We start from the raw sequence: 13,651 nt of genomic DNA, 5'->3' as shown, positions 1-13,651 counted from the left end.
GCTCCATGTACTGGGAGCCCGATGTGGGATTCGATCCCGGGTTTCCAGGATTGCGCCCTGGGCCAAAGGCAGGCGCCAAACCGCTGCGCCACCCAGGGATCCCATCAAACTTGAATTTTAAAGGCCGCAGTATCTTTCCCAGTAGAATACTCATGAAGACAGTGTAAGGGAATAATTCTGAAGGTGAGAGTCAGGGCTGTGAGGAGGCCTAGAGAAGAGAGGCCAGCCCTCCCCCTTCTTGCCCTTGATGAGCGCAAGTTTATTTCAGTGGTGTCCAGAGTTTCGACATTTTCCTGTGGGTGACCAGTCCCCCAGCACTGTTTTAGGAAGACTTTCCATCCCCTTTTGGTGCTGTATGAGTGAGTGTCCCCTGGGCTTGGTGCAGCTCTTGTCATCTGCCCACGTGTATGCAGCACAGCACTGCCCTGCCCCGGTGGCCCAACTCTCTCCACAAGTGCCACTCTGTTCCTTTTCCTCTTCTCTCAACACTGTGTGTTCAGCTCACAGACCTCTGCTTCCTACTCTTGTATCCAGTGAATTTGTATTCCATAGAGTTTATTTTTCAGTTCTGGCATCTGCATTTGATTCTCTCAGTAGTTTCTTCTTTTTGGTCACGAATCTCTCTCGTTTTTTATTATACTATGTTTTCTTTATGTCCCCAGGCATACTTAGTAGACCCGTTGTAAAATCCTTGCTGCTAAATCCAGCATTTGTGTTGTGTGGATTTGTGTCCATGAACTGCTCTAAATATGGCTCATGTTTTCCTGTGGCTTTGTGCTTGGGAGCGATTCTGGGTGTCATGAATGAGAGAGATAGAGACTCTGGTTTCTGCAGTCTCCTGAAGAGTATTGATCGTTTCTGCTTTCATAATTAATTAATGTGATTGAATTTTAACTGTGAACTGTGTGTCCTGAGTCAGGGCACCTGAAATCTCAGTGTGGTTTTGTTGGCCTGGGCTTGGAGTCTTTGTGTACCTGCTTTAGGAGACAGAGATTAGGGAGAGAACTTGGAGCCTCCCTGTGTCCTGCCATGTCTGGGGTGAGTCCTCCTTCCTTTTGCTATGGTTTCACGCTCTCCATCCTAGTGGTCTTCAAGCCAGTGAGGTTGTGTGTCTGATTCTGAGCTGGTCCACATAGCACAGGCTGGGGCCTGCCCTCATGTCTTAAACCTCCGCTTGTTCCATTCTCTTCTTGCAGGCGTCCAGTCCAGTCCTCCAGAGTTTATGTCTGTCTAGAGTATGGGGAGTCTGATAGGAAGCAGTTGGCCATTACTGGACATAGAACCCTTTATCAGTTTCTTTTATTTTTTTTTAAAGTCTTTTGATTATAAAAGTAGGATGTGTTCATTGTAGAAGGTTTGGAAGATTTAGAAAAGTGCACACACACAAATAACTTACCTCTAATTCTGTCCCCAGATAACCACTGTTCATATACCATGTGCTTTTTTAAATCATTCTTTTCTTTCCTCCCTCCTTTACCCCCCCTCCTTCCTCCCTCCATCTTCACTGAACATACATAGTGGTGCTTACTTCTCCCTTGTCAATCACTGCACTTGCACTTGTCCCCATGGGGGACACCTGCAGCATGGCTGGTGCTAGGGCATGGCCCCCGCAGCTCGGCAGCCCTCACAGACCCTTGTGGAGTACATACCCTGTGTAGGCATGTGTAACTGGCATTTCAGATGCTTGGCTAGGTAGAGTGGACAGAGTTGGATCATTCAAACAATTAGCAAATAATGATTGATAAACGTCATCCTTAGCATTTAGCAGCACTACAAGGATGGTACAGAGATGTAAAAGGTATGGGGCACCCAGACTTGGCTAGTTCCTGATTTTGTTTTCATTGAAACATTCTGAATCACCTGTATACATTTTACCCAGCTATGTAGGGTGCTAACTTGGAAAAGTCCACTGTGAAGACCCAATTGTATCAGATTTTTTGTATGTCAAGTAGAGTTTCGATGTCATTTTCCAAGAGGAAGAAATTTTCAACCTTTCTTGTTATTATTCAGCTTTTGTGTTTTTGGTGGGGGAGGGGGGTAAGTGATGACAGACAGCATGACTGCCAGGGAGGCTCAGATGTGGGATTGATGGTGTTTCCTACCACCAGCCAGTGCTCTGCCATTACTGTTGCTTTCTGAGGCATTGCAGATTATGTGCATTAATTATTCATTAATAGGAAACTCAGAATAAGATCTTTCACAAGTCCTTTTTTTCCCCTCCAGAGGTAAGTTAGAACTTTAAGTGCCTGATGATATGTGAACATATATTACATGCGTTGGGCAGATGACATTTCTCCAGTTAGAGAGTAGGGAGGCCAGTATGTGGATTAATTACGATAGTTTAGTTCATATCCATTCTTGTAAGGTACCTCCGTGATCAGAGTCTCATGTTTTCATTTTCTCTTTCAGCAGCAAGCTCTCACAGGGGCCCTTGTGGCAGGGGCCGGAAGTGCGGGAGAGACGGACCCCTTTAAGAGGCAGCAGGCGGGGACCCCAGCAGGTATGTTTTGGAGTACTGGCTCAGGTGGCTGGCCTGAGGGGACATACAGCATCGCAGCCACATGAACACTGGAGCACTTAGTTTTGGTGACTTTCATTTTACTTTGAGAGTTAATTTTTTAACTCTCTTCAGCTGACTCATCAGCTGTATGTATATACTGAAGTTAAAAGTTTGCTCATTGAGTGCGGTGTGTTCCATTTTGGTTTCCTGTGTGCTGGCATGCTCTTAGTCCTCATGATGGGATTGAGAGTAAAACCGTCTTATTTTTCAAGTTGTCACTCATTTTTTTTAACTGAATTTTTTCTTCAAATTATAAAAACACACATTTTATATGAAAGATTTGGATAGTCAAGGAGGGTGTGAGTCGAGTCTCTCTCTGGTTTGGTGTTCCCACCCTGAGCCCCAGCCCTAGAGAGGTTGCTGCTGGAGATGTGTGTGTGTGTAAGGGACCTCCTGCCCACATGCTCGCTTGGTGATGCTGCTATTCTGAGGCAGTGGGAGTGCACTCTCTGTGCACTGTTCTCTTGCCAGCATTAACTTCCTAGGCCACCTTGCCTGCTCAGGACCACAGTCTCTGATGGCTGTGCACTCCTTGGGTACGTGGGGGTCCTTCCCTCATCACACCCTTGGTAGTGTTCCTTTTTATTACCACCTTTTTGTGTTATGGTAAACATGGGATGGAACATCTCCCAAATTTCTTTTGACGTGTTTGTCACTTTATCTACGGGAGAAGCTCCCGGAAATGGAAATGCTCTGTCAGAGCACGTGAGTGATGCACGTGGTCCTGCAGCAGGATCAGCCCTTGTTCGGTTTCTGGTGCTCTCACGTTTTGGCCAGTTTATGAAGCATGATCACTCCTCTGGTCTTTGTTGATGTGATGGGTGAACACAAGTCTTCTGTTGTGCTATGGAACTCTTCAGTTTTGGTGAGGTTGCTTGGTAGCTTGCCATGTTATTAACTGTGACACTGTCCCTCTGCTCAACTGTTTATGATCTTCGCCCGTTCTGTGTGTCTGGTTGCTGGCATTTCTCACATGAACTTAGAAGAGCTTCCCACATGGCAGCCCCGCCAGTGTCTTGCCCACATGCATGCTGCAGACACCATGGTCTCCTGGGGTGTCACGCACCCTTTTGTATGAGGCTGCTTCTTACACTGGCAAAATGTTAATGGCAAGAAATTATATTTATCAACCTTAGTTTTTCTGGCTTTTGGATTTTGGTTGATATATGGAAAGGCTCCCTGTTCAAAGATTATAACACTGACACATGTTTTTTTTCTACTACTTCTATGGTTTTGTTTTTATATCAAACTGCACCTTTTCTGAAAACTATTCTAGAGCAGTCTAAGCGGCCTCGGCTTGAAGTGGGCCACCAGGGGGCAGTTTTCCAGCACCCAGGGGCGAACACAGGGGTTCCTCTTCAGCAGCTAATGCCGACAGCTCAAGGTAAGGCCCAGCGCCAACAGTGGCTCTTCTGGCTCAGAAAGAGCACATGCAGTGAGAGATCTTGCAGCCTAGCATCTGGCTAAGACTCGTACAATCTTGGCAGCGCAGTTAAAATGGTTTCTAGGGCTGGGACATGGCTCTGAGCCCCAGTCCAAGTGGTAAGAGGGCCTCTGCCAGCATGCTCTCATCCCTGAGGGAGCCACGCCACTCCGTGTCCTCAGGCTCTTTACTTAGCACGCCTGTGTCTTCCTTGGTTGTTGCTGCCATAGGGGCACTGGTTGCCATATCTATTCTGCTTGACACTAAGTTGCAGAGGTCAAGCTCCTTTCTTTCCTTTTTGGTGTGCTAGCTTATAACATAAGAGTTAATGTAATAGAAGTTTCCACCAGCGAAACTTCCCATTGGAGTGTGTGATGGCTCTGAGTGACAGGCCTGTGATGAACACCAGGACGTGAAATCTTCCACGTGGTAAGATGCTCTCGACTCCAGAGTCAGCACCACTGGAGCCATTCCTTTCTTGCAGGAGGAATGCCTCCTGCCCCTCAGGCCACTCAACTCGCCGGACAGAAGCAAAGCCAGCAGCAGTATGACCCATCCACGGGGCCTCCGGTGCAGAACGCTGCCAGCCTACACACACCCCCACCGCAGCTCCCTGGCAGGCTGCCGCCGACTGGCCTCCCTGCCGCGCCCCTCCCACCAGCGCTGCACTTCTCTCAGCAGCCACAGGTGGTGGAACCTCATGCACAGCTCCAAGTCCCAGCGAAGACGCAGCAGCCAAATGCCCCTGTCCCTGTTCCCCCACCCAGCCAGCTGCCCGCTCCACCACCACAGCCTGTGCCACAGGCCCTGCATGCCCCGATGCCTGGGAAAGCTCAGATGCAGGCCGCTCCACTCTCGACCCAGCCACAGGTACTTAGTGGGTGCCTATCCTGTTCCTTAGAAATGGAAGAAAAGCCGAGGTGTGAGATGTGCACTGTAGGGCATTTGCAGGGTGTGCGCACCTCACCTAGTGGCTTCTTGTCCTGCTTGGAATCAGTGGGTCACTCAACATTACTTTATCCAGATCTGTAGCCACAATTATGTTATGGAAACACTAGAGAACCAGTACAGGTTTAGTTACTGCTTGCGGTTCAGTCATGGAGAGAGCGGTATGGTCATCGTCCTGGCTGATAGGTCCAATGATGCGGTGGGGCAGGTGGCGGGCACCCTCCCACCAGTGTGCAAGGGGCTGTGGCAGTGCAGGGCTTCTCTAGGCTGCGTGTGCCCACACCCAGACAACAACTGGGCCTCCCACGGATGCCTTCCCCGTCTGGGTGCTCTGCACTCTGAAGGCATGAGGCCTTCCTTACCTGGGTTTCTACCTTGGTACCCTTCCTCCCCTACTGATGGCTGTCACTCAGAACCTTCTTTTTGAAAAGTGTACAGTGCACTGCTTGCCGTTCTTAAGGAGCAGTTAGTCCCTGAAAGTGAGTGTGAACCTCCAGGAGCCCTGAACCCCCAGGAGCCCTGAGGGACAGCAGGTGGTGGTCTCAGAGAATCGTCTGAGCATGTATGATTGAGTTGCCTGGGAAGCCTTCCCCTCCCTTTTGCTGTTTCCCTCATGAACAAGGAGGTTTCCTTAAGGGGGCTTTCAGTTCAAGTGCTTTATGGTTATTTGAGCTTGATAGCGAGGTTTGATCTGTATGCTGTCGGAGTAACAGCAGTCATAGCTGCTTTGTGCTCACCACCTGCTGGACATGAGGCACTGTCGGGAGCCTTTACTGGCACTATTTTTTTTTCTCTGCCCGGCAACCCTAGGCTACAGAATCTTTTATCCCCATTTTACCATAAGACCTGAGAGGCTTAAGTAACTTGTCAGGGTCACTCTGCCAGTGGCTAGAGGAGTTGTGATCTGCACCCCATGGATTCTGGAGCCTTTTGTACAGATCTGCATTGCAGCTTTCTGCATAGCCTAGGGAGGAGAACACTGCCCCCAGGGCACCCGAACCTCTCTGGGCCTCTGCTTTTGTGAGTCTCTGTTTCAAGTATTTTGTCTCATTGAGCTACCTGCTGACTTCAGGCAGCTCTGGGGTTTTGCTTGGATTCCTTTACCTGCCATTGTTTTTGAAAGGATCAGCTCCTTACTAAACCCATGGAAACCTGGCCCTCCTAAATTGGGTAGGGCTGGCAGACTTTTCCTGTGAAGGGCCACAAAGAGGGAAGGTGAAAACACCTAAGGCCTGTGGGCCACACGGTTTCCACCATAGTCAGTGAGCTCTGCTGTTGATGGCAAGTAACCTCGGAGCACAGAGAGGAGGGCTGTGCCTGGGTGCCCCTAGAGGTTTCTCTACAAGAGCATGCAGCTGGCCGCAATCTCAGGAGACTAGGTGAGATGGAAAGACAAATTGCACACCGGCCTGGTACAGAGTGCGCTTGAGTTGGATTTCTCCCTGTACGCCAGGTCATAAGTGTGCTGTGCTCTGCAGCCATCCACCCTCGGCCCTCTTAACGTTGTGGCAGCACCTGGCCTGCTTGCTGCTCCCCCCAGAATGCCATCCTCAGACAGGGAGGGGCAGAGAAGATACAAGAGGAGCATTGGGTTATTTTTCAGTGAGGAAGGAGCTTATATAAATCCAAATTCTAAAAAGTAATGTACATAGAAATGGTTATAAAAAAACAAAAGCTCCTAGGAAATAAGACAGTGTGTGAAAGCTGAGTTTGTGCTACAGTCTTAGTGTAGCTTTGTAGAGCAAAAGGATGCACCTGGGGGCCTGGCTTGGCTGCTGTGTGAGTGGGCTGGGGTATGTGTGACTCGTTTGCACTGCTTGGGGGGGAGGGTTTGCGAGGAACGTGGGCTCTGGTGTGTGGCTGCACTAGGGGGCTGAGGTCTCCTGTTCACTGCTGGCCTGTTTTCTGCCTGCCAGACAGCATCAACAAGACCATCGGTGGACCTTGCCCAGCCCTGTCAGCGGCCCCCGCCAGCCACCTCTTCTACCTCGTCCATAGCTCCTGCCAGTGGCTCGGGCCTGTCACCAGCACGGGTCTCCGCAGGGAATAGACCCTCCTCGGCAGCCAACAAGTCACTGTCTCCAGTCACCTCCCGGTCCCCGGGAGCAGCTGTGTCAGCACCCCCGAAACCACAGAGCCCAGCTCAGAATGCTGCCCCACCCCAAGACAGCTCTCAGGATAAGCTGGTAGAACAGATAGCACTGGTAAGTGCACTTAGAACATCAAGAAGGCTGTGAAACGTGTTCTAGTTTGTGAATCGCATTTGATTTCAATCTTTAAGGATTCAGTAGTTTAAAACCGAGCACTCGGTAGTGAGGACAGTCAAATGTGGTTTCTGATCAGTTAGAAAACAAGATTAGAACCAGGAAGCGTGACCTGTCCTGGTGGAAGTAGGCTGGTGGGGGAAAGGTCCTTTGTGTACTGACCTCACAGGCTGAGCTCATCATGGGCCTCAGAGGAGGGCCATGGCCCAGCACCCAGTTAGCACTTGCTGTTTGCAGGGAGTGGTTTCTAAGCAGTTGTTTTCTGAAAGCTCATTGGGGGAATTAAACATACCAGAATTGGTAGGATGTCACAACCACAGCATTTCCTGTTGGCCGGTGTTAAGTCACTGAAAACATGTGGCTAGTCTTAGGTGATCTGTCCCTACCCTTCCCAGTGGTTTTGGAGCAAGAGCCAGGCATGTGTTGTTGCCCTTGTAGGTACTCGGTGTGAACATTAGCCAGTGTATTCTGTCTGTGTTTCTGACACAGGAGGACAGAACTATTGCTTCACCTGCTTCTGGGGAGGATTGCATGCCTGCTGACCTCTCCAGGGCTACTTTTGACCTCTGTGTCCAGTCCTGTCTTTGTTACTGAGGCTTCTGGAATTCGGGGCCTGAATTAGTGGAACACACTAATTAGGTACTGGACACATCCCACCCCCACGCTCCTTGCAGGAAAACCAGATTCATCAGCGAATAGCAGATTTAAGGAAAGAAGGCCTGTGGTCCCTCAGGCGGTTGCCCAAACTACAGGAGGCTCCTCGCCCCAAATCACACTGGGACTATCTGCTGGAGGAGATGCAGTGGATGGCCACAGACTTTGCCCAGGAGAGGAGGTGGAAGATGGCTGCAGCCAGGAAGGTAGGTGAGGCACAGGTGTCGGTGCTTCCTGGCGTGCATGTGGTGGGCAGGAGCTTCCTGACACCTCTGTACTGGGGAGTCTCCAGACCAACTCTGAGGGGTTTAGCTCCAAAATATGAAGAATGTTTTGCCACTGTTCAGGAAGTAAGTGTGCTGTGTGATTTACTTATGGGGGCTGTCGTCAGACCCCCAGTGTGGATCACTGGGGACAGATACGTCTGCTCTTGTTGCAGCTCCAGCAGGGGATTTAGGTTTCTCTCCTTGCCAGTATCTCCTGGTGCTTGGAATACCTGTGGCCCCCAGACCCAAGCTGGTGCCTGGAGGTGTTTTGAGGTGGGAGTTGAGGAGGCTCAGGGTTGGGAGGGGGCAGAGGCTGGTCGGCTGATGGGCAGCTTGGGGCTTCATCCTGGGTTTTCAGGCTGCCCACAGCTCTGCACTGCCACAGCTCTGGTCATCTGGTCCAGCATTCCCCGCCACCCCATTTGTGGCTGAGGATTGGTTTTCTTCTCACTGGTCCCAAAGCAGACACCTAGTCTTGGGGAGTCTCTAGCAGTTGGCAGTGCCAGTACTAGGAACGTGGAAAGGGACAGATTTCCAGAAACCTTAGGCCTCAGAGTATGAAGCAGCTGTCCTTATGTACATGTAAATGGCTCTGGGCCCTGCTTCTCTGACGTCACTGCACCACCGTCTGTTCCTTGGGACAGAACTGCTGTCTTTTTATTTCCCATGCTCTCAGTCCTGGGGTGTGGTCCTGTGTGCCCTGCTGTCTACCTCCCTCCCCCAAACTTGGCTTTCCCCATGTAGGCTTGGTAGAGAAAATACAAGAGCTTTAGAAGCAGTGGGGTCTTGAGTGTAAAGGGTCTTAAATCAGATTCATGGAATCTCGAAAAACCTGATTGCTCCTTTGGCACACATTTTTTCATAAAGAAGGATGGTCCAAGTAGGCAAGGCAGGGCAGCAAGCTGCTGAACCGTGGGCTGTGGCCACATACTGCCCCCTCCTGGGAGAAACTGCAGACTCTGAGCTGGAGGCTTTGTGCCAGTGACGTGATTGGACCAAGATAAGACCCCTAGGAGTCTAGGAGCAGGGGGCCGTCCACAAGGTCCAAGTGGCCCCCAGCGGGCTTCTCCTCTCACCTTGGAGGCACCCGGCTGGGCATGCTCAGGCACATAATGCATCTGTTTCCAAGTTCCTCTTCAGCACCTTTTTGAGGACTGCTGGTGGGATATAAGAGCATAGATCCTGGAAAGCAGTTGGAGATTTAAAGCAAAAGTTTTGAAATATATGAGTCATCCCACCCTGACATTTTTCATGCTTAACAGTTAAATGCATCTCGCTGCATTCCTGCAGTGCAAGTGATGTGTATTGAAAGTGTTACTCTGTTTGATGAAAACATGTTTATCATATATCAAATAAGGAAAGAAGATTATAACACAATATGGCTTGCTTTTTGGAGAAAAAGAAGTGTATTTAGTAAGATAACACTTTGTAGAAAGTCAAGCAGGGTGTTAGTGGTGGTTTTGCCAGCATGGGCATGTTTCCTGTATCATCAGAGCAGACAGAGGCGTGTCTCCCTGCCAGGCTGTGTACTTGCAGCTCAGGAGCGCTGTGCACTTGCAGCTCAGGAGCGCTGTGCACCTGCCTGCTGCAGTGTGACATCAAGTCCTCCACCTTTTATTTACTAGCTCATCAGGACTGTGGTGCGTCATCACGAGGAAAAGAAGCTTCGTGAAGAGAGGGGAAGAAAAGAGGAGCAGAACCGACTGAGACGAATCGCTGCTTCAACCGCCAGAGAAATAGAGTGTTTTTGGTCAAATATTGAACAGGTAAATCCTGAAATTTAAACACGGTCCTGAAAGCATAGACTGTGTCTTCTGAACGTGCCTGAACTGACGTGGAGACACAGGCAAGTAGCGCCCGAGGCATCACTGGGAAAGGTGTGAGCATGCAACATTCTGCCCACGCTTGTGTTTGTGCCTGGGAGCCCATGCACACGTGGCTGAGTGCTTCTTGCTGTTGGGAAAGGGCCTTCTAGTGTTTCCTTCAGTGCCGGTCATGGAAGGTGGCTTGTGTCCTGTTCTAGAACACATTTACCTCTGCCTCCCTGCCTTGGGACTTGGGCAGCATGTAGTTGCAAAACACCTGACCAAGTACCAAACTGAGTTTGGTCAAGTGACTTGAAATGACGTTGAGACAACTGCGCTTTCAGGCTTGTGTGCAAGTTTTAACGTCCTATGCAGAGCTTCCGTAACTTCCATCCTTAACAACCTCCAGATTTCACTCTTTGCTCAGGTTGTGGAGATAAAATTACAAGTGGAATTGGAAGAAAAAAGGAAGAAGGCCTTAACTTTACAGAAGGTTCCCCGGAGAGGTAGGATATGTTTTAAAAGCCTTCACTTCCTGACAGCACTTTGTTCGGACTCCCTTCTTGCCCACAGTTGGCTGCTGTGGTGGTGCCTGGAGCACTTGCTTACAAGTCTGAGCTCATGCTCTGCCTGATGTTATACTTCTCTCTGTGTAGCTGCCTATTTCAGCTCGCTCAGGTTTGCTGGCACAAGTCAGCACCCCTAGGCTCATTGGTCAGCTTTGGGACACTCTCAGGATTGAAGTTCTGAGCCTGTCCCCTGTGGTCAGTGCTGGACACTGTGGTGAACTCCCCTCGTGGGGCATCTCTGTGTTCGGTGCATGGCCTCCACAGTGCTCTGAAGCAGCTGCCTCATTATTGGACACTATGATGCATGCCAGGCCCTGGCGGAAGCAGCTGTCACTGGGTGGGGACAGGGGCCATGATGGCTCTCAGTCTGTTGATGAGGAAATCAAGGCAAGGCAGTGGACTCTGCTCAGAGTCCTACAAACGTAAGATTATAGAGATAGAAAATATGCATTGTCATTTAGCTCCCTGGTTCCCCTCCAAATCAGAGATGTCTAGAGAGCTGCCAGCATACTTTGTAGATACAGAGGTGTGGGCTGGTGCTGCATGGCCACCCTGGTCCCCAGAAGGAAGGAGGCAGAGCTCACTCTTGCTGTCTTCCTCCTGTGTGGAGGTGCCAGCGACATGCAGTCTACACAGGCAGCTTCAGTGAAAGCAAATCATGTTCCCTGTCTCTAGGAAAAGAGTCGAGGCCCAAGGGGCTTGATGCATTGCCAGAAGCTTTCCTGGTAAGTTGAGGGCTGTTGCTGTACCAGGTAAGGGCGTGGAAGTGGTGTGGAGAAGGCACGGTGCCTGATAGAACAGAGTCCCTTTTTCTGTCTGGAGAAACATGTATGTTCTCCGTAGTATTCTCTCTCATCATAGAGTCCATTTATTTTGGGGAAGAAGACTGGTCCTCCTTACTGTAGGCTCCCATGGGGTGTTGATCTGGGGATATGGTAAGACAGTGACTGTGGATTTAGTCCTGTCTGCTGCCCAGTGCCTTTCCTGTATCTGGCAGCAGCAGAGGCTGACCTATTTGTCCTGCGCTCACCATTGTCTTCCCAGGAGCATGTGAAGTAGACATTTCTGCTTTGGTTTCCCATTCTATGTTTGCAAATTTTATTCTGTGTTTCAGGAGTCAGGATTGTCTGGAAGGAAGAGGAAAGCTAGCACATCTCTGACTGATGACGAAGGTCTGTTCCCTGGTACTCTCTTGTCATCTGTAGGATGGGCTCTCTGAAACTGCTGACCAAGTGCTTCTTCAGTGCTGTCAGGATGCCTGGTAGCCCAGTGACTTGTATCGCTGGGGACCAGGTGCCTTAGGGGTTGGGAGGGAGTCTGTAGAATTGAGCCAGACTCTGGAGCAGGGAGAGTGCAGAACTACCCGTAGACATTTTTTTTTTTTTTTTTTTTTTTGACATTTTGTTTGCATAGAGGAGCCAGCAGGGAAGGGCAGAGGCTGGTGGGAGAGAAGGTGTAGTCTAGCGGCAGGGCCCTAGGCAGTGAGGGTTCGTGCTCAGATGGACAGTAGGCTGTAGCTGGGCCACCTCAGGGTGCCAGTTGGTCCTTGTCCAGAGCCATCTCTGCTGGAAGTGAGGTACAGGGTGCGGGGCCAACCTGGTTTTAAGGTGGTGGTTGCACAGGACAGGAGCCCAGCTGAGGGGATGTCATGCTGAGCAGTGGCTGGGTTCCCTGACTTGGGCGATAACAAAGTCATGATCCCAGACAGCATTCTTGTGGGTTTTTCTGTTGTGGGGTCAGCAGGTGGATGAGAAGTTTGACATCACTCTGAGTTCTGCTAGGGGAGATCTGTCGTGTAATAAGGTACCAGGCCGTGTTTCACACCCTGCTCACTTAGCCTGGACTTCCAAATTTAACCTGAAAAATGAAAATGCCTAGTTTAGGTCTCTCGTAGCTGTGCAAGACAGTGTTGGTGCCTGATAGTGTTTCATGAGCAGTTGAGAAGATGTAGTAAGGTCTGTGTCTCTGATACTGGTGCTGACCATTTCAGTGGAGGACGAGGAGGAGACCATAGAAGAGGAAGAAGCAAACGAGGGGGCTGTGGACCACCAGGCAGAGCTGTCCAATTTAGCCAAAGAAGGTAGGCTATGAGTGTCTTGCTGGAGGTGATTTTAGGAAACATTAAATATGCACAAAAGAATGTGTGAAAAACGTGTGACATCTTAAAAACCGAACAGATACATCAAGAGCCAGTGTCAGGGCCATGCCATGCAGCATGGGACAGAGTGCCCGAGTACCACGTGCTAGCTGCTGAACTGCCCTAGTGGCTCATGGTGTCTGCTTTGAGTGCCCTGCCAGGTGGCATGGCCCGGCGCCCCTCTGGGCTCACTCGGGGGAACTGCGTCTAAACAGCACTGTGCCCTGGCCTTAGCCCTTCTCCCTTGGCTCTCATGTCCCTGAGCTTTGTCTAGTGGTTGTATGTTGCTGCAGTCCTATTAGCCCTCACTACCGAACCAAGTTTGGGACGTGAGCATGCCACAGGCTCCCTCTTGTGCCACTGTTGCGTGTTCAGGTTTTCCCCTATCTCGCCCTCAGTGCACTGCAGGAGTGCCCCAGTGGCCAGTGGCCTAGGACACACACGTGTGCCAGAGTGGAAGAGTTGGGGAGGGGGGCATGGCACTGAGTGAGGCTGCCCAGGCTGGGGCTGCAGAGCTCATTCCAAGCCCCATGCATCAGGGCAGTGCTGCCGACCTGGTTGGGGAGAGACGGTGTCTCACTGTGTCTGTGGTGGCACTTCTCTAAGAACTGACAAGGTGTGGCATCTCTTCAGGGCTTCCTTTTCCATTGTGGTTTTGAGCCTGCTTTTCCACATTGGCTTGCTGGTGCGTTTTCTGTATCCCACAGGTGGCTGCTTTGTTGGTTATGTGTGTCACGGTGTCCTTCCCCTGCTTGTGTTGGGTCTTTCTGTCCTTCTGGGACCTTCTGATGAATGGGCATTCTTCATTTTAGTGTATGTTGGATTTATCTGTCTTGTTTTAAAACACCCATTTTTTATTTCAGGTTCATGAGGATGTCTTCCTGTTTGTCCACAAATTTTTTATTTTACTCACATATCAAGGTCTCTGTTCAATCAAGAATAGTTTTTGTCTGTAGTGTGAAATGAGATGCAGTTTCTTTTTTTTTTTCTCCCTGAATGGATTCCAGTCATCTTGGCACCATTTG

The 13,651-nt window shown here is 50.1% G+C and overlaps 1 protein-coding gene across 16 annotated transcripts in view; it reads left to right on the top strand.

Moving 5' to 3' along the window:
- Positions 1-13,651, top strand: part of EP400 (E1A binding protein p400) — a 102,970-nt gene that overhangs the window by 24,122 nt on the left and 65,197 nt on the right. For 9 of the 16 annotated variants that reach the window (XM_038574685.1, XM_038574684.1, XM_038574693.1 and 6 more), the window contains 10 exons: positions 2,410-2,500; positions 3,837-3,944; positions 4,468-4,853; positions 6,848-7,135; positions 7,870-8,055; positions 9,741-9,881; positions 10,330-10,426; positions 11,165-11,214; positions 11,604-11,661; positions 12,480-12,569. In XM_038574685.1, the coding sequence (XP_038430613.1) occupies positions 2,410-2,500; positions 3,837-3,944; positions 4,468-4,853; positions 6,848-7,135; positions 7,870-8,055; positions 9,741-9,881; positions 10,330-10,426; positions 11,165-11,214; positions 11,604-11,661; positions 12,480-12,569 (1,495 nt within the window). The remainder of the gene's footprint in view (positions 1-2,409; positions 2,501-3,836; positions 3,945-4,467; positions 4,854-6,847; positions 7,136-7,869; positions 8,056-9,740; positions 9,882-10,329; positions 10,427-11,164; positions 11,215-11,603; positions 11,662-12,479; positions 12,570-13,651) is intronic. The other 7 variants (XM_038574698.1, XM_038574697.1, XM_038574696.1 and 4 more) reach the window with 2 other exon arrangements.

This window comes from Canis lupus, chromosome 26 (assembly GCF_011100685.1).
Source record: "Canis lupus familiaris isolate Mischka breed German Shepherd chromosome 26, alternate assembly UU_Cfam_GSD_1.0, whole genome shotgun sequence".
Classification (NCBI taxonomy): Eukaryota; Metazoa; Chordata; class Mammalia; order Carnivora; family Canidae; genus Canis; species Canis lupus.
The sequence above is the reverse complement of the archived record's forward strand: the minus strand, read 5'-3'. Positions and strand labels throughout refer to the sequence as shown.